The sequence below is a fragment of the Strix aluco genome, chromosome 13 (assembly GCF_031877795.1).
Source record: "Strix aluco isolate bStrAlu1 chromosome 13, bStrAlu1.hap1, whole genome shotgun sequence".
NCBI classification, from domain to species: domain Eukaryota; kingdom Metazoa; phylum Chordata; class Aves; order Strigiformes; family Strigidae; genus Strix; species Strix aluco.
In genome coordinates, this window is record NC_133943.1 from 16,606,326 (window position 1) to 16,631,151 (window position 24,826).

At 38.7% G+C, this 24,826-nt stretch overlaps 1 protein-coding gene across 7 annotated transcripts in view; it reads left to right on the plus strand.

Moving 5' to 3' along the window:
- The window catches only part of TENM2 (teneurin transmembrane protein 2), a 700,085-nt gene that overhangs the window by 638,532 nt on the left and 36,727 nt on the right, over positions 1-24,826 (plus strand). For all 7 annotated transcript variants that reach the window (XM_074838105.1, XM_074838106.1, XM_074838107.1 and 4 more), the window contains 4 exons: positions 5,802-5,948; positions 17,694-17,904; positions 22,379-22,498; positions 24,562-24,823. In XM_074838105.1, coding sequence (XP_074694206.1) covers positions 5,802-5,948; positions 17,694-17,904; positions 22,379-22,498; positions 24,562-24,823 — 740 coding nt within the window. The remainder of the gene's footprint in view (positions 1-5,801; positions 5,949-17,693; positions 17,905-22,378; positions 22,499-24,561; positions 24,824-24,826) is intronic.

The window sequence follows — 24,826 nt, forward strand, 5'->3', positions numbered from 1 at the left end:
CCTGTGAGCAACAAAACACTGTGCTGTACGACATATTCTTTATTGCAGAGCATCTTCACCCATAGGACCACCCGGTCCAGCATCAATTCGAGTCAATGAAAAGACTCCACTGACTGCCAGCAGGCTTTGGATAAGGATGTGTAAAATGAGGTTAGGCAGAAAGATAAACAAGAGGTACTATATCCTAGACTATAGCTGCACTACATGTGCACGAAATGGGGAGAGTTGCTGGGAACCCATTTTATCGACTTGAAGATATTGTTTGGAGGGGTTTGGAGCATGGATGCCTGATAGACAGCTTTGGATCAGAAGGACTCAGAAGGTGTAACCTCTTGATTTACATCTAATTTTCCATGTACAAACTGAGTAGAGGCTAAAAACATTGTCTGCTTCTCTAAGTGGTTATGAGATATCACGTAGAGAGATTTTACTTTTTTCCCTCCATCTCCCCTATTCCCCTTTTTCCTTTAATTATACTAAGAGGCTATCTATTCCTGCAAAGTCTCAAAACTTTTAAAAGAACAAGATTTCTCTAACTTCTCTTTCCCTGGCTGCCCTTTCCCTTCTTTTCCAGAATGACTGGCCTCACCATAAGTGGGAGTTCTGATGATTATTAAGGTTTAGACTGAAACCACAAATTAATTGGACAGTGTGTCTTTATATTTTCATTTACTTAAAATGTTACTTTTGACATTTTAAAGTAGTTTATGCAAAGGCAAATATGTAGCTGAGTACGTATGTATTTGTATACCTGGAGTATGTGAGTAACAGTGGAATGAAAAGGAACTCTGAGCAGAATTTACCCAAAATTGGATTAGAATTTTTGATGTACTGGCTAGATACTGGAAATTAATTTGCTGAGTTCAAAAATGAATTAATCACCTTACAATTTAGTCTCAGAATAATTTCATTGTAAAGGAAACCTATGAGTATTCTCTCATAAATATATCCAGCACTATCACTTTCTTAGAAACAAGCACTGTTTATATTGATTTTGTTTACTATTCGTAATGATTCTGCAGACTTTCTTGTTAAATTCATCTTTTCATAAGTCTCCCGTAAGTTTTGAAAAAATGAAACTACAGAAATAGATAAAGTTTACATAGGCCTGGAGGAAGCAGTAGACTTAATTTTGCTCATAATGACCTTGATAACACCAATGTATGTTGTTTTCTAGACTCACTATTTATTTTTCTGTTGTTGCTGTGAAAAACACTTCAATTTATATTGTTATAGCATCTTCTAGGCCCCATCATGGACTATGGCAATGTGGAGCTCTACAAACATATTACCAAATTGTAGAATTTCAGAGTTGTCTTCAAGCCCTTGTTGTGATCCATGAGAGTCGGTGTTCTCATGCTGCTTACCACTGTAGATGTGGTATGAGATTAACTTGACAAGAAATGGGCTTTTTTAAACTGTGAGCATGTTAAGAATGTAACAGCCTGTTTGAACAAAGAGAAGCAAGAAACACCATGAAATCTGTTAATGAATTTGTTCTATTACTCCAATTTAGTTGGGTAGTTGGAAAAAAAAATGAGAGGAAATAAATTCAGGCATTAAACACTAGCCTTAGTGTTCGAGAACAGCAAGATTATAGAGATTGTTCTGCTCGGTGAGAATGCTAAAAAGCATTTTGGGATCTCATATGTACAAAACAGCAGTTTACATAGTTCTCTGTTAGATCCAGAGATATAATGCCTTTATTTTCTCCTTTTTCTTTACCACTGCCTTCTGGCATTCACTTTACATGAATGCTGGGCATTTTGTCTGTCTGTGGTATGGAGAGGAATGAATTTTAGTATTTTGATTTTGAAACCTTCTCTGACTCAGGTGATCCCTCACAATGCTAGTCACAGATTACTGATGCTACATTGCTAAAAGTACTGAAATTCTTTCTCGCTCTTTTAGTTGTTAATGCATATGTACCTGTATTAAAGTTCCCAGTTACCAGTCCCACAGGCAAGTTGGAGACTGAAAGAGAAGGGAAGCTGCATTAGTGTTTTACCTCTAGCAGCAGCAGCCTGTGCAGACATTGCTAGAAAGTGTGAGACACTTGAACTGCTGTTGCTCGTACTCTGCCTGTTCTGTGAATAAATAGGTTGTCGATCTAGCACTTTAAACAAGCACTTTCTTCTTTTTTAACCTAGCTTTTTGACATTTTCCATTAAGCATACTGTAATAGAAAAGATGAGTTGAATTTCTCTACACACCAGGAATAGCAACCTGTCTGCTTAGCATGAAGGGCCCTTTTCTGTGCTGTGACCGAGAGCTTCATACCATGGCGGATTACTTCTTAAGGTCAGATGTTGATAGCCCTTCCCTCTGTGAGTGCCTTACTCTCTTTGACTACCTTACTCTGTGAGTGAGTTCATAGGACAGCCAGGAGGTAATACAGTGCTTGGTGTGAGCTAGGACTGCAGAATGAAAGCAAGCACTTAGTGTTAGGATATGCTTCATACAATGTGCATTTCCAGCAAAGACCAGATGTCCAGCTGTGAGCACTGTGCGTTTGCTGAGACTCGGAAGGCTCCTCAGTTAGGCACTTGGTGACCTTGTCTACTGTGAAAACCCGTTGAAGGGTCACATGCAAATTCTGCGTGCAGAGGATGTTCATTGGAACTAATCATTGCACACAAGCACATGTAGGAAGATTATTTAAATAGAGATATTCAGTGCACTGCCTAAATATAAACTTTTTTAAAAGAAAATGTTATTAATAGATCATAATGGAGCTCTGTTGTCTAGTTGGTCAACAGGCTGTTAGAACAAACTTTGGTCTAACAGACTATGATGCTATTAAGTATTTGCTTGAAGAAAGGCATAAACAGAAATGCATATATGCACACATGCATGCACAGAAACACACATCACCATGCAAAATATCTAAGCAGTTGTCTATTACTGTTCACTTCCTGTTTTGGAAGGTAATACATCATTAATTTAATAGATCTTTAAAGAAAGACATTATTCTTAAAGTACTTGGATCTTATTGTAGTCTACTGCTGGTTTTCTCTCTTCCTTCTGATATTTATGTTATTGAAACACAAAGTCTGTCTTTGGAAGGCCACAGTTAAATAAACTCTATAGAGGTAGCATAGTGTTTCCTAGCAACATCATGTCTATAGCAGTGATGCTGGCTTCTCTCTTTAAGCTAAACGCAAAGATCATGTCCATTAATCCCCAGCTGCACGTAAAACTTTTCAGATATTTTGCTAGCTTCCTACTGTTCATGTTTTCATCTTGCTCATATGCTGCAAAGCAAACTGCCTCAGTGATTTAATTCTCTTCAGTGCCTCAGTATAAAGCCAACCGTGTGTGTATATTCACAGTTACTATTTGTTTTTCATTTAAAAAAAATAATTTGTCCTACAGTATGATGCCTCCCCTCAAACATTATAATTTTGGTCATTCAAACAACCTGACAAATGAAAGAGATAAAATAAATACCTGTGCTGCAAAAGTAAGTGCAATTTTTAATAGTTAAATTATGTAATGCCAAATAGTATGTAATGCCAAAATAACTTTACATTTAAGTGAAAGGGGCACTGTATGTTTTTAATACACAACACCATTGAAATAAAGCTTCTAGGACTTGTTTCTATCTGCTGATAGCTTTCTGTGTAAAATTAACTGAATAGTCTTGGCCCTGTTCACAGAGGTCTGGTTTCTTAGTCCACAGAGCTTTGGTGGAGATCAAGCTGCTGTGTCGGTGCTAGGAATGATGCAGGTTCAGGCACCTTGGTGGGACAATGCACAGAAATGTTGGCTGCTGTTATCTATAAAGAACCTTTTCTTGGGACAGCTGAGGTCTCGGAGGTCTCAGTTCAACACCTTCCACAGACCCAGGATTCTTTTTTTTTTTTTTTAAATAATATAGGAATCTTTCAGAATTACATCAAAAATTAATGTAGCTGTGGGCTATTTAGTCCTATTAAAATCACTATGAATGTATCAGGTAACAACCCAATGAGGAAAAGTAAAGGTGGATGCTTACACATTGAATCCAGTTGTGTGAGTATCAGGGATACAAGGCAGCTCGATTTCCTTCAATTGAAACTCCTGCAGCAGTGTGAAAACCAGTATGGGGTCAGAGGAACTTCTCCCTAACATCACCTGTCTACACAAGGGCAGCTGGGAGGAGTAGGAAACGATGCAAACTCAGAGCTCTGGCTTTCTGAACAGGTTTATAAAATCACAGCCCAAATTAGTGATTTCTGGAAGGCTCTTCAGCCTTTCAGCACTAGTTGGAAAGCTGTGCTAGTTTGACAGTTGCTCCTATTCCTGGTCACCTGCAGAGGCCAAGGGGCACAAATGTGACATCCTGTCATCTTATTCTTTCTCCAGTGCTGCACATCTGAAGTGATGCTGCTCAGGCAAAGAAAACATTTTTATTTGCTTCCAGGATATTTCCCACAGCTGCCTTCCTCACTCACAGCTGGTGAAAAGACTATCCACACTCTGGTAGGGTGCCCATTAGTTCTTTGGTGCTCTTAAAATGCCTGGGGAAGGGAGCGGAGTACTTAATTAATAGTCACAGCTTGGGGTTACGGTGGCAAATGCAAAGGACTAACCCAGCCACTAGATGAGACCTGAGAGAGCTGCAGCAGGTCCCTGCAGATCTTGATGCCTACAGTGACCCATCACTGCTGGTGGAGGGGAAAATGAGAGAGCATGAAGCTTTCTGAGCTGTTTTGAGATAAAATTTTCTGCCCAAGACCAACAGCAATGATATTGATTATTCCATGTTCTCTGGTGGTTGTAGAGATGGCAGGATTAGACTGTATTTCCAACCCAAACAAGAGCACTTTTGAATGATTGGGATCCAACACATATTGTCAGTATGGCAACACAGCCTTCTCCTGCTCAGAATAATTAAAAGGTGCTATGAGGGGTCTGCTGCAGGACTCTCAAATCTTCTATCACCTCCACAGACAAATAAACATGCTTGTGTGGATTGGGTGTTGATGAATTTGATTGTATATGCCAAAGCTAGAAATTGGCTTTCTTACCCTTTTTCATAATGAATATTTAGTAAGATACAATAGTGCCTCCTGAGACTCATTTAGTTTCAGGAAAAAGCAGTTGAGGTATTCTATTACCTATGGACATTTTGTTAGAACATATAAGCTCCTTAGCTAATTAATATTTTTGTTCCTAATTCAGCTCTTGCTATGCAATAAGTCAATCCATAGTCAATTCCAAACTTACATTCTTTGTGGGATATCTCTTCTAACATGTCTTTCAGAAAGCATGAAATGTTACATCATAATATAAGTAAACAGTGTTAAATAAGTAGGTCTTTTAAAATGACTGTTAAAAAAGGAAAATATTTTCAAAACTGTTTATTTAAACTTTGTGTTTAGAGATGCTCTGGAGAATTAAGTAATGCACAATATAAAAGGCACTCTGTCCATTGACATGCTTGTTGAAGAAGACATTCTCGTTCCTATATGTGTATTCACACACATACAGTGGGAAAAATAAGAGGCTGTGATCTTCTCTGTCAGCAGAATTTTTATCAAGTCAAGGTCTGAACCTTTACAGAGTTCTTAAAACATGGATTACAGCTGATGGTAGGACTCCTCCTTCCTTTTGGCTTGAGTTAAGTCCCCATTTCTCTGAGGTACCCCCTTTCTTTACCCTCCTTCTCCACCCCAGGGCTGTGGCTCTGGGCCAGGAGAGTGTTTGTACCACCAGCAGGAACGAGCCTTTTTGTCTGCACAGTAATACTGTCAGAAGTCTGAGTGGCTGTGTGAATGAGTGTGTCTTGTACTTACCTTCTCCATTTCTTCAACCAGATGGCTGCCCTGATTTGTGCAATGGCAATGGGAGATGCACGCTGGGTCAGAACAGCTGGCAGTGTGTCTGCCAGACCGGCTGGAGGGGGCCTGGATGCAACGTTGCCATGGAAACCGCCTGTGCCGATAACAAGGATAATGAGGGAGGTGAGCAAAAGTCTTTCAATTCCCAGTCCCTAAAGAACAGAGGGTTATACACGCTTTCTTCGTGAGTCATTTTCCTTCAGAAAGTCTTCAGCTGTCATTGTTGTCAAGTGTTGTTGTTACGTTTCTTTTGAAACAAATGAGACCAAGCGAGCTGTGGCCTCGTGGAGAGCCGTGGTGACCCACAGCACAGCGCCGGGAGCGGACAGGCAGACTCAGTCCCACCCCACATCCCACTGAAGCCCACGATGGAGAGCATGGCCCAGCAGACCAGAACTTTTTCCTGTGGGCTCTTGGCGCATGTGAATTGCAAACCAAGTTACTGTGCCAGTGTGCACAAGCATAGCAGCTGACTGAGCAGGGTATTTAGCAACATTTTTTCAGCTCTGTGCCAGAGGCCAGGGTCATACTCTCATGTACACAACTTGTGTAAGTGGTTGTAGCTTGCACAGTTCACATGCCAGACGTTAAAGGGCTGAGTGAGGTGCACTGAAGAGTCACATATGACATCCCTGTTCAATTTTCCCTCTCCTTTATCAGGCATACCCCTATTCAGTATAGAATTGTGTTTTGCATTTACCTGCAAAGATGGCTTCAGTTTATCTCATTCTGTAGAGCCTTCCATGGTGTATTAGGCTATGCTGGGCTGAAAGCAGTTCTGAGAAGTTGTGCCATCTAGACAAGGTTGCTTAATCTATCTTCTTCATTTGAAGTAGCTTTCTTATTCCTTTCATTACAATGTCTTTAGTAAGTCACACAGATTCTTTCTCATGTGCTTCTACTCTCCATTAAAAATCAAACATCAGACACAGCTTTCTTCCTTGAGACTCCTTTGCTTTTCTTTGGCCAATAATTAATCTAAAGAGCACATCTGTTGTTTGCTGATTAATAAATGTTTTACTCATGGCATTTCCTAAAACAGCAAAGAAACATTTGGCTTATTTGAATGACTACTTCTAGGGTAAAAATGCCATTAAGATGAGTGCTTTAATTTCATATAAAATTTCAGGGTGTAGAAATTGTTTGTAAGTCCTGAACTGAGGAACAGGTATATTTGGTTTTGAATACATGATATTAACCACATCTGAATATCATCCGCTAGTTTGAATCTACAAATCCTCTGTTAGTTCCTTGGTTTCACATGTGATCCGTGTTTACAGAAATATTTTAAAAGTGCTAGAGCTGATTCAATTTCAGAAAACTGGAACTTGCTTTGTAGCTGTTACTGAATTGTAAAGAGCAGAATCTAACTGCCGAATTACATTAGTTGGCATTTAACTATACAACAAAACACAGTAAACTTGTGTTCATATGCAGTGTAAGAAACTAAAAGGTGAACAACTGCTTAGGTCTGCAGTTTTTGCAGGCTTTGATGAAGATTATAAAGGAAAAATTTGAAAATGGATGTATCATCAGCTTTTTCTCAAAACAAGGAAAGAGTTTGGAAAACATTATTAGAAAAACTGGAATAAGATGTCTACTTACCTATGCAAGACAATATTCTGCACTTGTAAAACAGATAGGCAAACAGGAAAAAAAATGACCAGTGAGACCATGCAGCTGTTCATCCCAATTTAAAACTGCAGAATTCTAAAACTTAGCTTGTGGAAGGCAAATAGTTCATCAAAGTCAAAGAATACATAGAAAAAATATGCCATACAACAGACATATCATATTAATCAGCATTACCATGCAAGGTGCATGGCTTCTGGTTTACCATAGTCGCACCTGAAAGAAAACTGTTTGGTCTAGCTGAAGGCTAGAAAGTTTAAGGGGAGAACTCTTCAGACATTCTCAATGTTTGCAGGTTGAAGTAATTTTTTTCCAGAGGCTGGAGAGGTTACTGCTCATTGCTCCTTGTGGGAGTGTAGATAGTTTGAAAATCTCTGCCAGTTCCAAGCTCCAAACAACCTGAAAACTCCATCTGACCCACATACTTTCACATGGGGATTTTATGCTAAAGGCAGAAATTAATCTCGTCTTCTGACCCTTAGCTCAGTACTTTAATCCAACAATCATTACTACTCTCTGATAGTCTCATCCTTATTACGTTTCTGTAGGGTTTTTCTATAAGGGAGTTTAGGTGACGTTCAGCACCTGCTGTTTCTCTGCATACTTGCAAGGTATACCTGAAAAACCAAACAGAGAAATGCTTTAATTCAGTCATGCTGTATTTTGTACACGATACAGGTGGCACAGGCTGAGACTTACCCACAGGCTGTGTGGCACTGCAGTACTCTTCTGTCTCTCTCATGCCTTGGTGATTTTTGCTGTTTCAGTTCGTTTGATTATATTTTGAGTTTGAAATTTCTTTGAGATGGCATGGGGTCCTTTCCAGTCTGGGAAGAGTCATTGTCAGTCACGAGCGCTACAGCAAAACTCAAAACTGAATATAATCGCTTAGTACTTAGTATCTTAGAGTGCAGTTCTGCCTTTGCTTTAAGCTGTACTACTACTCTTTACGTGTCTGGTTCATTACACACCTGGCCAGGAACATGTCCTGTAACCTGTATGGTTATTAATGCTAACACAGGGGAGACCACAGCAGTGTGCAGGAATGGAGAGGAAGGAAGGGATGTGCTTCAAGCTGCACCTTTATGTAATTGTCACTGTGCATATAAAGGAACAGATAGAATTCCATTTTCTCATTAGACAAACTGAAAACTACTATGGGAATCAATGTTAAAGATTCAGCTAGTTACCAGAACCCCAAGTTTCACATAAAGTGCAAGATTATTGAAAGTTAAAGAAATCACCTCTCCTCCCAGTAACTTTTCGTTTGAAACTCAACTGAGATTATTTGCAGCAAAATATTGAACTCATTTGCTGCTTAATTGCCAACATTGCTCTGTTAACATAAACAAGTAGTTTTGGAGTAGTACTGAAGATGTAAGCTGTTCTTTCAAAAGGCATAGGGTAGCTAAAAATACAAATTTTTGCCTAAATGAAGTCCTTATCTGGACAGCTGAATCATAGAATCATAGAATGGTTTGGGTTGGAAGGGACCTTAAAGATCACCTAGTTCCAACCCCCCTGCCATGGGCAGGGACACCTTCCACTAGACCAAAGCCTCGTCCAACCTGGCCTTGAACCCTTCCAGGGAGGGGGCAGCCACAGCTTCTCTGGGCAACCTCCCTCACAGGAAAGAATTTCTTCCTTCTATCTAATCTAAATCTCCCCTCTTTCAGTTTAAAGCCATTACCCCTCATCCTATCCCTACACCCCCTGATAAAGAGTCCCTCCCCAGATTTCCTGTAGCCCCTTTAAGTCCTGGGAGGCCGCTCTAAGGTCTCCCCGGAGCTTTCTCTTTTCCAGGCTGAACACCCCCAACTCTCTCAGCCTGTCCTCACAGGGGAGGTGCTCCAGTCCCTGATCATCTTCGTGGCCTCCTCTGGCCCCGCTCGAGCAGGTCCGTGTCGTCCTTATGTTGGTGCCCCCAGAGCTGGACACAGCACTGCAGGGGTGTCTCAGGAGAGCGGAGTGGAGGGGGAGAATCCCCTCCCTCGCCCTGCTGGCCACACTTCTCTTGATGCAGCCCAGAACACGGTTGGCTTTCTGGACTGTGAGTGCATGTTGCTAGCTCATAGTCAGTTTTCCATCCACTAATACCCCCAAGTCCTTCTCCACAGGGATGCTCCCAATCCACTCCTCGCCCAGCCTGGATTTGTACTTGGGATTGCCCCGACCCATGTGCAGGACCTTGCACTTGGCCTTGTTGAACTTCATGAGGTTCACACGGGCCCACCTCTCCAGCCTGCCCAGGTCCCTCTGGGTGGCACATCCCTGCCCTCCAGCCTGTCAACCACACCACACACTTGGTGTCATCAGTGAACTTGAGGAACCTCCTTCCTTTCTGTTCATCTATTCATATTGTTAAAATGTAGTTGCTTCAGAGTGTCACTGAAATGGAACTATCATTTTCTGTCTTCCGTTCTTCCCCATGTGGCAACAGATTTAACATAGTTTGGAGCTCTTTCACTGTTCAGCCATTCTTATTGCAGTTGTATCTCACAATCAGATTCAAAGGCCTTGGGCCAAGTCTTTATTTCATGGATGTCAGGAAGAGCATTGCCACTGACTCCAAAGGGATTCCCATTTGTCCTGTTTTGTCTTATTATCTGCCACAATGTGAACTCCATACCATAGTTCAAAAAGAGAAAAATGAAAGATTATACTTAATATTTTCTTTCAATTTTGGATTAATGCCCTTTAGTTGGTTTATTCCTAGAAGAGGCAGATGTGTCCCTATCTTGTTGAGATTTACAAATCTTCATTTTAAATGAGATGTCAGTGTGTATTACTCACATAAATAAAACAGGATTCCAGAGCAGGGAGAGGAGACAGTGTCCAAAGCTGTTTTCTCCTCTTAGGGCCGTTCAAGTAGAGCTGTGCGTGATCTGAGGTAGCACTGGGAAATTCACCTGTGTTTGTCCTTACCATCACATGTCAAATCCAGATATGGGCTTAACTGGGTCTTCATTATGAACCTGTTTAGGGTCACTATGGTGCATAGGCTACTTTGCTGAAAAAACTTGCAAGTCTCTTATTTATCTGTTTATTTACTTACTTATCTTTAAGGAGAAAACTAACTGAAAGGTAAGGGGTTTCTGGCATTGACTCACTTTTAAGATCTTTAAATTGGAAAATGCTTCTGTTTTCCAAAACATGTTTGGATTTCATAATTTACTCACTGTGGCCACTTCTAAATCTAATCCCTTTCCTTAATCAGTCCCTCAGTAGTCTAATAGTTATTAAGCATCTTTTGGAGGGATTAGAAATAGCTTTATTTTAAGACCTATAATTGTGATTCCAATGTATAATCCCCCCAATAGACATGTATAACCCATTTAATTCACCGTGGATTTATTTTAGGAAATTAAGGGATTAGAAATGATATTTTGAGGAATGTGAGAAGGTACATTACTTTCTGAGTTCATATTTCTTTTGTCATATTGCACAAGGAAATCACTACAGGGCTATTGTATATTTTTTACAATAACTATTCTATAATAATTTGCTCGTTCCTAAATTGAAAAATGTTTTTAGTGTCTTGGAAAAGTCTTCATAAATTGAGTATGTTTAACTAGGTTTCACCTTAGACCTTACAGCGCCTCCAAGTAAAATGGACAATGTAATGCATAGCAAAAATCATCTTTCTTTTCTAAAGAATAGTTTCACTAGGTGTTGGATGCAGTTGATAAGTTGATACCAGGAGCTCATGTCTGAGGGGCATTTGTCCCCAATTTGATGGGATAATTTGAGTGAGATATTACGTAAAAAGTCTGGTCTCTGCAGAAGCAGGCCTGGCGGGAGCCTGTATTGCCCACTGGGGTTGCTCTTTCTAGGCTTTTCCTTCTTTCTCTCTTCTCCTACCTTTTGCATCCATTCAGAATTCATATACTCATGTTTATAATATTTATTGACAAAACAGTTAGATTATGTAATCTCAGAGAAAGAAAAACAGAAAATAACCAAAATTTTGCTCAATTGGTTTGTTTCAGATTTGATCAGGATGGAGAGGACAGGTGCAGGCAGCTTGAAAGAAAAAAAAAAGCTTAAACGCAATCACTGTTTATATCACTTCACAGATCACATTTCACCTCAAAATTTAATTATCTGGACTAAAATTGGGTGGGGAAGGAAAGGAAGCAATCCATAGCAGTATAGAATACTGAGATAAATAGAATGAGGAATTCCTTGTTTGTTATGCAAAGTGGGACATTCTTTTTAAAATACATTTTAATTTATTTCCACTTGACTTTCCAAAGAGAGTTGTACATATCTCAGAAGGCAAATTTTGCCCTTCAGTTTGTTACTATATAGCTGTAACCCCTGCCAAGAAGTACAGTTGGCGGTAATTCTGTTTGGCACAATACATTAAAGATAATGAATGAGAGAAAACCAGCTCTCTGCTCCAGTATGAATTTTCTTCAATTCACAAGAAAAATACATTTCTAGAGAAGTTCACTGTCAGGACAGTGTACTTGACTGATTGAAAGGTTGTTTATTTGAGTTGTCTTAGAAAACTCATCTCTGAAATTAGACAGAAAGAAAATAGAAAGAAAAGAGAAGTGTCTTCCTGCAATAAACATTTAGAAAAAAATTGCTTTTAGAAAATTACAAATCCTGTGACTTGATACTGCATCAGGCTCGTGACATTTAAGATAATGCAAGTATTTCACAGCACAAAAGCAAATCATGTAATTTAGCTTGCCTCAACAAGCATTGCCTCAGCAGGGGTCTCTAATTCAGCACAGACAAAAGATTTTATGAAGTTCTCAATATAAATACCCAGAATACTCTTGGCACAGAAAATACCTTCCCAGAGCCTGTACAATAGTCAGTTTTAGAACATTAAATGTAATGAGTAGTTGAAATCTATTGTGGATGGGGGCCAGAGTGAGTCATGTAGGCTCGAGTATAAAATCTGTATCAGAACTAGACATTATGTAAGTTTGACAAGAGCTAATGAGTGTGCTTGTATGTGATTTTGTTAAAACTTCATGTCAGCCTCTAATCGCCTTTACACACATTAGACAGCTTATCCTTACGTTGTCCCTCACGGGACATGTTACTACAATAACATGCTCTTATAACCCATGGAGAAGAGAAAGCAAGAAATAGAACGACTGCAAATTCCATGGCTTAATGGAACCACCAGTTGCTGCGTAGGTATCCATGTGTACACTGGAACCAAACAAACATTTTTTTCAAGGTTGTTTTCATCTTGGAGCCGTCTAGGTCAGCTCTGCTCTAAGCGATGTGTGGTTTGAAGTTGGAGCATTCACAGGTTCCAAAGGACCACCAAGCACTCAGTGTGTAGCTGGAGCTACACCTGCAGTAGTTTCTTCCACCCGGTGCTCTTAGAGATGAGGGTTTTCCTGACTGCCAGAACTCTGGGCACTACAGGGACCCTGAGTGGGCAAAGAAAGTGGGGCTGTTGCTCTTCCAATGTCATATTCCAGTGTACTTTAAAAGCTCATTAGGGAGTTTTTTGGGCGTTAAAAGGCACACCCATCTTACACATAAACTATTTTACTTTACCACAATTTGGGATTTACAGTCCCGCTTTTCCTGAAAGGCAGCTTTGGTGTAGGTTTATGGTTCCACAAATACTCTGTTGTGCTCACAGTTTGTTATAAAAGCCAGTGGTGTAACAGATATCCTGACAGTTTATAGAGAGGCTTTCTAGTTTGGCTAATTGAGGAACAGGGCTGGAACAGGATTAGAAGCATTTCCTTTCTTGTTAGCACATTCTGAGGAATTAATTTGAATGACGTATGCCAATATAGCTAACAGTAATTAGATCAAGCTACAAGAGTGAAAATTTGGGTTAAATGTTAGATAAAACTTCCTGATAATAAGATATACTGGGCTGTGGAATAGCCTGTCTGTGGAAACAGTTCTGCATGAAGTTTTAGAGCTCAATTAAAATATTTCTGTGTTGGCAGAGAGAAGGCCTACTCTTTTGATAATCTGATAGAGCATCTCTAATTCTTTCACCTTGGGTATATTAATACTACACATAATTAAAATCGGATCATGATAAATTAACTAATTTGCCCTTAGAGTGATCAAAGGCCCTTTTGCCCTCAGGGTTCGTAGTAGCTGCTGTTCCCCCCCGCTCCCTGCCTCCATTTTAATCATCAGTCTAAAATGTTTATTGGAGAAAGAAAAATTTCCAGGAATTACTCTCTGAAAGTCACCAGCTCCTGAAGCTAATGAAGTGTAAGGATGCCCTCTACTGAGCATGTGCTCAGAAGTTTTGTTTTGGAAACAAAATTGTCCCCTGCTGGGTACAGAAAGCATTTTCTCAAGCAGCTGGATATCAGGTCAAAGTTGACTCATTCTAACGTGCATCGTGAATTGAACCTGAAGCACAACTTGCAAGTATTTGATGAAGAGTGCAAACTAAAGATAATTTACTTGTAGGAGTTAAAAAAACCCAACACAATAGCTCAAGCGTCAACTTTTGAAAGGTGTGGCAAAATTCTGAATCCAGTCACCTGAATGTGATGAGAAATATATGCAGCGGTGAAGAAGACTGATGATGAGAGGATCTAAATGCATTAACAGTAAAATATATCACTATTTCTACTGAGAACTTTTTAGGCCTTGTAATGATGTTCAAGAGGAACACAATAATAAGGCCATCTTAAAGTATGGCGTGCACGAGTAGATTATTCTACTTACGTGTAACACTTTAAATTTTCTTTTTGCTGTATAGTTAAGTCTGCCAAAAAGCTTGTGGAACATTTCACAGAAAGTCAATAAATGTGTGTATCTATTAGCAGAAGTCTTCAAGAGGAATACCAAGTCACTCACTGCATTTCTGAAAAGATTTAGGAATTCAGAAGAACCATGAACAGCAATGGAGAGCTAATCCTGTGCTGCCAGTTTAAATCAGATCAAAATTTCCTCTTTCTTTCTTCTCATTTAAGGCCAAGTTAGGACCTCCTTTGGGCTCAGATTGTTGGAGGACATTCAGCACCATCTTAACTCCCTCTACAGTCTTTTCCCTTTAGCATACAGAGTGTCAGCTGCTAAATGGCCACTTTAAACTCAGCTGTGTACGCTATGAAAAACAGCAGTACCTTGGTGAGACTAATGGCGAGGTTTTTATCATTGAATTAACCATATAAATAATTCAGTGTGCCTGAGGAAATCTGGAAGATGACAAGCTCTGAAATATATATTAAAAAACAAAGTACTGAATTCTAATTAAAATTCATGCTTATGGCAGAGTTTTCTCTTACAGAAGGTACATTTTTTCTACCCCTTGTTTTAATCAACTGAGTCTAATGCAACTAAATTATTCTGTAACAATTTACATTATATATAATGGTACAATGTGGCTAGAGAAATGGGTTGATAGGAACCTCATGAAGTGCGAGGACCTGCATCTGGGGAGGAACAACCCAGCCGCAAATGTATGTTGGGAAACACTTTTTTATCGTGAAGGTGACTGAGCACTGGAGCAGGTTGCCCAGAGAGGCTGTGGAGTCTCCCTCCTTGGAGATAATCAAAAACTGTCTGGGCATGGGCCTGGGCAGTCAGCTTTTGGTAGCCTTGCTTGAGCAGGGGTTTGGACCAGATGACCTCCAGAATGCCCTGCCAACCTCAACCACCCTGATAATGCATCCAGATATCAAATTAGGCAAACACGAACTTGAAACAAATATATTCTGACAGTAATGAGTACTCTGTCATACTCAGAGCTTGCAGAGCAACAAAGTAAATAGCAGCAATGCAGCTACGGATGCAAACAGTGTAGCAGTGTATAAGCCTTTGACACCAACCAGCAGTGCCTGGTTCTGGCAGTGTATGTTGAACAGATCCATATCTCAGTTCTGTTGTTGCAACAAGCTGTATCAACTAGTTGGCATAAGGTTAAAATATCCTAACTCCCAAATCCTGCCATCTAGGAATAAATTAGTACAGGGGAATATAGCCATATATTATAAGTAATAATGTTCCAAACAAGTAAATCGTGTATATTTATGTTACAGTAGATGTCTTTTCTAAATATTCTTGTAAGCATCTGCAAGTGTGCAAGTCTGAATTCACATAACTGCATAAAAACCTTCCTACGTGAAAGGAATCGTACACAGGTTTCTCCCTGGTATTGAATGGAGATGTTTCAAGCCTCCCAGGTCCTGAACTGACAATTCAGAGCAGTTTGATTGCCTGCTTGATTGTTTGTGAGATAACGGTGAGATTGGCAGTGACAGGGTAATTTACTGAAGATTGCAATGTCAGACTATATCCAAGGGGGCTTGCGAGCATAAAGATGTGATTCGCATGACTGACAGGACGCTGAGAGATTGATATGCCAATTGAAAGTTCATGGTGTCATCAGAAGTGTTCGGTCACAGCATCCCATAATCTGCTGCATGATGAGGTCATTACAGACATAACGTATGCTCACCTCTAATAACAGGTATAACAAAAGGATGATGCAGCTCGAACAGGTAAATGTAAATTTGTCAAAGGGAGTAATTTATAGCCTGTGTTTTGCTTCTGTTATTTGTAATGTGTTGATAGGATTCTCTTGACTGGTGGTCATCTGAATAAAAGAACTGAGCAGTCTAAACAGTGGGCAGCCTTAAGTTCTTAGCTGTAGAAGTGTCACAAACTGAGAAAGAAAGCAGGATGCTGAGAAAAAGTTTTCAGAGCTTAATAGGAAAACTGCCTTGAGTTATAATCTGAAGCTAATGATGTTCTTACAATGATTATATAAAGTGGGTGGAAAATGGACTGTAGCAAAAAAAATTCCTACCACCACACTGGAAAGGATTTCAAGATGAATAGAGCTCTTAATGTGAACAGGCGACTGACCTTAAAGCAATGTATAGCTCTCGCAACAAGGTAGTTTGTCTGACTTAAATTTCCTCAGAGGGCTGAATGAAACATTGTCAGCATACCTTGGCAATTTTGCTTTTAAATTAGAAACAGCCATTTCAGGCACACACAATCTGTTGGAAATACAAGGCTAATTGTAAAATAAGAAAACTTTTCTAGGTTAGGGGTTGGGCTGGATTTTCTTTTGTTGTTTTTCTGATTATCACTGTGTAGGGTAATGCTGGTCTGTTGTGCATTTGGAAATCTTGAAAATACATGAGTCATGATCTTACACTAAAGTACTTTTGTCAACTGATCTACTGGAATGTTCTTTCGTTTTTATGATCTCAGTATGTGCGCAGGCCATATTTGTATTCAAAAATCAGATTAATATGCCTTGGGGAGTCTCTGAAAGTTTACAGACCTAAGTAGATTGCAGATTGAATGCCTGATTCTTGCCAGACTAGATGAACAAATGTTTCTAAATTGTTAGAGATGATAATATTTTAAAGTAAATGGTTATTAATTTCTAAATTACAGTAGAACTCCATTGAGAGAACATATTTCAGTTAAATGATGATACCAAAGGAAAGGATGATGCTAGAAGTTGTTACTGTATGTGCTAAAAATAGTCAGTTGTGATTTATCTAAGTGTACAGATTGATCTGCCCATTGAGGACTCCATTTTAATTTCTGGTGTTTAAATTCCAATTTTTCTTAAAAATACTTCTTAAGAAATATTCTTGATGGACAACCTAATATGTCATATGATGACTGAACCCACCAGCTTTGTGACTGATGCTTCCTTATACAAGCATGCAAACAAGTTCTGATTCAGATATCTATGGGAGGTGGGACTTCCAGCAGCACTTCCCTACAAATTGCCAAAACGGGTACAACGCAATTTTTATTTTACTTAAGTAATGATAACTTACTCTGCCATCCCCATCTCCTTCCCTCATCTCCCCAAATGGAACAAATGAAATGAAACAGCATAATTCTCAAGACTCTTATAGCCCAGCATGGAGATCTAAAAATTTTGTAAAACAAACAGTTGTAAAGATTTAAGAAAACCCAAACATAAAACAAACAGAAAACCTAAACAAATAATCCCGTACTCCTTCCACTATTCCTTCTTCCTAATTTCAACCCTTAAGAAATTTCTTTGGGATTCGTTCTCATCCAACACTGGTTTAAATTAATTGTAGCAGTAATGGTATTTAACCAGTGTACTTGAGAAAGTGTCATCCTCATTGCATTATTGGTTCAATTACCAGGTTTACGGTGTAGAGATGTTATGAAGAGTAAGCATTAACATTTTTTCACAGTGCCTTAAGAAGTCCATTACATATTATTGCTTGATAGCACTGTGCAGCCGGCTGAATCTTGATGATTCTTACCTTTCAGATGGCTTGGTTGACTGCCTAGACCCAGACTGCTGCCTCCAGTCTACTTGTCAAAATAGCTTGCTGTGCCGGGGTTCACGTGATCCTCTTGACATCATACAACAGAGCCATTCTGGTTCACCAGCTGTGAAGTCATTCTATGATCGAATCAAGCTGTTAGTGGGGAAGGACAGCACTCATATCATCCCAGGAGAAAATCCCTTCAACAGCAGGTAGCAGCTATAAATATGACACTGTATCTGTGCAGTTGCATTGTGTGGGAAAATTTCTCCCAGAGATTTTATTCATGTTTTAATGAGATGCTGCTTTCAGATGCTTCACGAATTTGCATCTCGGGCATCACTGAGGGCACTCTGTTGCAATTTATGATGTAGCCTTTATTTTATAACACTGAGTTTTATTAGTATTTTAACATATTGGCAGCACCTAGAAGAAGGTTCCTTCCACTGAGTAGGAGCTTCTAAGGTTTATATTTTATGAAGACTGTAATCTAGAACAAGGGAAAATGCAAACTTGTTTCCAGTTAGAAAGAGATGACATTTTATTTAGTGCCATTAACACAGTTTCAATAATGGAATAACATTTCAAATTATTTTATAGATATATAAATTTAGGGGGGTTTATTATTTATTCCTTATATAAAACTGGTTTACTTGCTGTTTTACTTGCATCATCAATACATCTGACTAGGTTTTTGTTTTCTTCTTAGCTTTCTTTTTCTATGTCTGTTCTTCCTATGATTATTAATTATATAATGATAATGAATCTAAAAGCCAGCACATCATTAATTGATATTTGATGCCATTGTATGCTTACAAGAAGAGTGGTGTTCCTATTTATCAATATTATTTAAATAGATCTCCGTGGAAGGATGCTAAGAAATTGATGAATATGTTAATTATGTTCATATTGCCAAAGTTAAAACTGAAGAAAGAACTTCATTTGAGATAACACCCAAAAGATTGGACTTCATTACACGAAACTGATTTTTTCAGTCAGGATTTCATTACAGGCTTACTGGGTGATGTAGAGCAAGTCACTAAATATTTGTCTGTAAAATGAGGATCATAATGTTTCTGAATACACCAGGCAGGTCCTCATTGTATTCATCCCTATGATGCTCAAATTGCACAATGATTTCCACATTCTATCAGAAAAGCCCTGTTGGATCCTACTCTATGTAATACAGACTTTATTCTATTCTATAAAATACCCTACGTGTACACACAGGGAGTTGTTTGGAAAAATGGAAGAAAATTGTTCTGTTTTCATCTAAATTTGTTGTGATTTTTTTTTTTTTCTCATCAGCTCTGCAAAAATAAAATGAGGGAATTCTCGCAATTTTTCTGCAGTGTTGCATGAAAAGGAAAACAAGACAAGAGAGAAGCTTACTAATTGATGAAGCTGAATAATTTGTCCAAAATGGAATACAGGCTACAGCATAAAAAAGCATATAGTCCACAGCCTGCTCTATATATGTTACGGTCAGCAAAATTTCCTTGAGTGAAGAAGAGCAGGCAGTTTCCTGTTACATATTGTATGCTAATCAGTGCTTGAGCCATTGCCTCATTAAGCCACCCAGAATGAAAATGAGTGTATTCCCTGTATCTGTATTCCACTATCATCTGATAATATTTAGTTACTAACATGATCCCACACTTTATTCCTAGATCTTGAAGTATTATACAAAAGCAGATCATTCCAAAGTTCTAGATGAATATAGTGATATCCAGACATTCTTGCACCACCCAAGAAACATTAGAAATTATACTAGAAATAATCAAGCTGTTTATGTATAGATACGGGTTGGAGTCTTCAAAACAGTCTAAGAGTTAGAGCTCTAGATGAAGCAGGAGCTGGGCACTTCAATCCTGAGGCTCCTTTGAAAAAATCTCGTTTGAAATCTTAAATTTTTTTAAAAAAATTTTTCTAGAGTTCCTCATAGCCAGAGTCTGAGTTCTGTTTTATTCATCTGAAGTACATAGCGTATTTTCACATATCTTTGCAAATGGTGTATTAATGACATTTTTTAATTGGCCTTACCCTCTAAGTTGTGAAGGTGCTTTTGAGAATTCTACAGCTCAGCTGTTATTTTTGGTACCAACTTTAGGTAAATCTAATGTATAGTGTCAAATCGAAAGTATTAAAACTAAGGTTTTTGACTTTTAAAAAGTGCCACAGGGTTAGACTCCAAGTTTCACGTATACTGAAGCTGCCATAGTCTCAAGAAGTAGCTACCATGGAAGATAATGGCTTCTCTCTTTTCTTAGCTCAACCTCTAATTCCATTGAAAAAGATGAAAAAGTGGTACAAAATAGTGGTTATGATTTTTTTCCAGTACTAGTATAAGAAAAAGAAGTTATTTCCTACCCTGCTAAAGCAATAAATTACAAAATATATTGACTGCAAAATTATTTAGATCTCACTGGTTGTTTCTATGCAAAAACAAGATGAAATGAAGTTTTCAGGAAAAAAAATAGCTATGTGTTTTTACACATTTAATTTCCATGTTAAAAAAAAAAAAAAAAAATAATGTCTCAGCTTTATTTGTCAGTTACATTTTCAAAAGATTACCAAAAAAAAAGTTGTCCTATGTCTGACTGTTAGTCAACATATTACTTGTTATAAATCCAGACTTTAGCTACAAGTTTTAATATACATTGTGTTCCATATTTTGGCATTTTAGAAAGAAAAAAGAAGATTATTGGCCAAAATGTTCTTATTCAAATTGTCTCTTGAAATATTAAAATTGAGGGTAGAAAGAATTGTCATGAACATTATTAATTCTCTTCTGCCATATGATGAATTCTTTCTAAATCTGCTTTCTGCACTCTTCCCCTATAGAAGCTTGAATGACTGTCTTCCTACAAGTATTTCTGTGTGTAACATAAAATAATTTAAGCAAAATTAATAATGCCATGACAATTATCTTGGTCCAATGTATTCCTAAGTAGATTTTCTCAACAGATATCAATTTTTATTAAATTCCATATTCTGTTACAAAATGTTGATTTTGAAAATTAAAATTTGACCTGGAGGGTCAGGACGTGGTTGAAAGTTCTAAAAGAAAAGTAACAGGAATGGCTCATATTCATTAATTAGTTTCTTTTATGTAGTATTGAAGAAAATATTACACCTTGTTTGGAATAAAAATATGAGGAAGTAGTTGTTAAATAGCCAATATAATACAGTCAGAAATTTACATCACAGCACCTTGAACATTTCAGAGGTAATAGAAAAGACCTGAAAACAATCCCTGATATTCCTAATAAAAATAGATGTTCTCTGATATGGGGATGATGCAAGCGTTGTAGCCATCCCAGAATTCAACTGCGTTTTGTCAGTTTCCAGCAAAACACAGCCCAGTTTAATCCCCTCATCCTACAGCTCAGAAATCTGTGGTGTCAGGATGCTGTGCCGGTTGGTGTGCCTGAAGCCTGCTAAGGTTCAGGGGCAGCCCCAGTCCTGCGGGGGAAGTCAGTTCAGAAACAGGGCTTTTCATTTGCTGGCTCTCTCTATGGCTACAGAAGAGAATTGGTGGCTCGTGCTGGAAGCACGTACTGCTGAAATAGAAATCTTTTCACCCAGGACTACAGCAAAATACAATTTTGCAATCCCTGGGATTATGGGTTGCAGCAGGATTTAACTCTCTCCCGCTTTCCCAGGAACCTTTTTTCACATTTCCAAGGTAGAAATGGAAGCCATCTACAAGGAGCTTCTCCCTTCCCATCTCTTTTTTACCATGCAGCTTTCCCCACTCACCAATCTGCTTCTCAGGATACACGGAAGATGGAAGGGAAAGGAGCCAGGTGATGGAGACTCCTCTCCAGCTGGGAGAGGAGAGGGGCAGAAACAGACAGGCCATGCTGGAGAGCAGAAGAGCGGGGAGAAGTGGAGCTTGCTACTTCCAGTGCTCAGGGGGCTGAGAACGCAGCCAGGCGGGCAGCAGCAGTTTCTGCCCGCTGTGCACTTAGCAGCAAAATGCTCTCAAAAGAGAAGACTGACTGTGCCTCTTACAGGAATAACCCATCTTCATCTCCTTTAGGTTAAGCAAAGTTGCTTAACCTGTTGGCTAAGAAAATTTATTTTGCCTGTGTGTAAAGTTGGCCTTAAAACGAAATCCTTTCTCCTGTTGACAAAGTGAAAAGCGAGGGTTACAAATCAGGACCAAATGTAGTGTACCAACAGCAGTCACTCCCTCAGATGAAGGAACATGAAACTTAATTTGGAAAATCGGTTGTATAAAAAAGAGGTGTGGCATTACACCAGAATTTTCAAGTGTATTAGGCATCCACAGACACGCTATTGTACCCAGGGAGGTTTTTGAGAAGTGCCCAATCATCGTTTCGGTGGGACTTTGGGGTCACAGTTCTGGCTTGGCTGAATGTGAGGTAGCTTTCTACTCTGCAAAGCCTCGTTAGACAATGAGACAAAGCCTCATTAGACAAGGAAAGCATTAACTCCCAGTCTGTATACACAGACCTCACTGCATAGATAAGCAGTTTCTTGATTTAAGTATATAAAGGGAGCTGGGCAATATTGTGGTGTCTTCAGTATTGTAAAAACCTTTGGAGTAAATTAGATTTACAGTAAATGAGGCACAAGTGTTCCACTACTCAGTTTATAAACAATGTAACTTTGCTTTTGTAACTAACTTTAATACATTCAATTATCTTTCTTTTTCAGTCTTGTGTCTCTCATAAGAGGCCAAGTGGTGACTACAGATGGAACTCCTCTAGTTGGGGTCAATGTGTCATTTGTCAAGTATCCAAAGTACGGCTATACCATCACTCGTCAGGATGGCACGTGAGTTTGCTTGCTTCATTGAGTCCCTATTTCATATGTAGTATCTTTGCTGATTAACAGATGGTGTGATCTAATGGAACCATGTGGTATCATGCATTGCATTCCTCCCAGGGCAAAGAGCTATTAAGTAAACACAAAAGTAATTTTTCACATGGCATTTTGAATACTAACTGCAAGTAAATATGAAAAGGCTGACTTCTGATAATAATGTGTTAGCAGGCAGACTCCTTTCAAAGAAATTGTTCTGTATCTATGAAGACATTTGTGGACTACAGTAATACCCAGCTGAGACCAGAAATATTTTATTTTAAAATGTAAGGCAGGCTAACACTGCTAGGAAAAAAAAAAAAAAGGCAGTATCATTATAGAATAGTATATTTTGTTAAAAGTTCCCTTCTGCCTCTCTCTCCTTTTGAAGATGCACTATCTTTTGAGTTTCTTCAGGGTAGAATGTAATCAAAAGATTCTAATTGAATATATTTAGACAATTTCCTGCTGTGCAAAAAAGTGCTTTTCCCCCCTTGTATCAGATGATTTGAAATGCACACAAATTCAGATAAACAAAAATCAATGTATCATGGTTTATCTAGTTTAGTGGCTGTGGTAACTAAAAAAGTGTATCTGTGACACATGCATTGTAAACATTTGCCATTTTATCTTGATCTTGCATGCAATAATTGAATTGAAATAATTAATATGAGTCAACTGAACTATAGGGAGTAGTTAATTTCCACATTTCACAGAATATTATTCTAACAGAAGTAAAATGTTCTTGATTTCAGTGGTTTAATGCTACAGTAAGTGGTGAGCTGAACTATATTTAGATCTGAATAGATTATTGAAATCATTGAGTAATTTGTTACATTGCCAGCATTTACATGATATCTACTTCTGTTGTCAGAACAACCTAAAGTATTTTACTCATTTAGGCCAGATTTCAAAATTCTTGCACAGCTCGACATTACTGCTATGATTATGTAGGGAGATGGGAGTAAATACCTAATCTCTCTGAAAAAATATAGTTCAATCGTCCTGGGGACAGGAATTCTTATTTGTAGAACACAAGCAGCAAAAATTTTCATTACTTTTCTCTTACTGCCATGTGTCCCATTCTGTGCTTGATGGACAGCATTTTTTAGCTAGCTCAGTATGAACTTGGCTTCTCTGCTGATTCTTATATATAAAGGTGACTTGTAATAGTAAATATGGTGGTTTGTTTATTGGGTATATTTTAATTATTTAATGCAGATTTCTTAATACATAGGAACAAGTTTGCCCGAGTGACTTCAAATCATTGCTTGTCTTGGCTAGATTTCAGTTGTTTAGTTGTCAAAGGTTCACATCCCATTACTTAGCATTTGAAGCATGACATTTAAAATATACTGTCGTGGTTTAACCCCAGCCAGCAACTAAGCACCACACAGCTGCTTGCACACTCCCTCCAGTGGGATGGGGCAGAGAATCAGAAGGGTAAAAGTAAGAAAACTTGTGGCTTGAGATAAGAACAGTTTAATAATTGAAATATAATCACAATAATAATGAAAAGAATAATAATAATAATGAAAAGGATAATAACAAAAAGATAAATAAAACCCAAGAAAAACAAGCAATGTGAATGAAAAAATTTGATAACCATCAACCAACCAATGCCAAGCCTATTCCTGAGCAGCTGCCCCCCACCAACTTTCGTCCCAGTTTATACAATGGGCATGATGCCATATGGTGTGGGACATCCCTTTGCTCGGTTGGGGTCAGCTGTCCTGGCTGTGCCCCCTCCCAGCCTCCTCACTGGCAGGGCAGTTTGAACACCTGAAAAGTCCTTGGTTCAGTGCAAGCACTGATCAGCAACAACTAAACCATCAGTGTGTTATCAACATTATTCTCATTGTAAATCCAAAACACAGCACTGTACCAGCTACTAGGAAGAAAATTAGCTGTATCCCAGCTGAAACCAGGACATATACCTATTGCTATAGGTATACCTATATACCTATTTCATTAGCCAGGAATGCTATTACTGGAATTATTCAGTCTTGTCACTTCTAAAGCCCACATTTTTCTAGGTTTGACTTGGTTGCAAATGGTGGAGCATCCCTAACTTTGCACTTTGAACGGGCCCCATTTATGAGTCAGGAAAGGACAGTATGGTTGCCATGGAATAGCTTCTATGCCATGGACACACTTGTGATGAAGACGGAGGAGAACTCCATTCCCAGCTGTGACCTAAGTGGTTTTGTCCGTCCTGACCCAGTCATCATTTCATCACCACTTTCAACTTTCTTCAGTGATGCTCCTGGCCGGAATCCCATTGTACCAGAAACCCAGGTA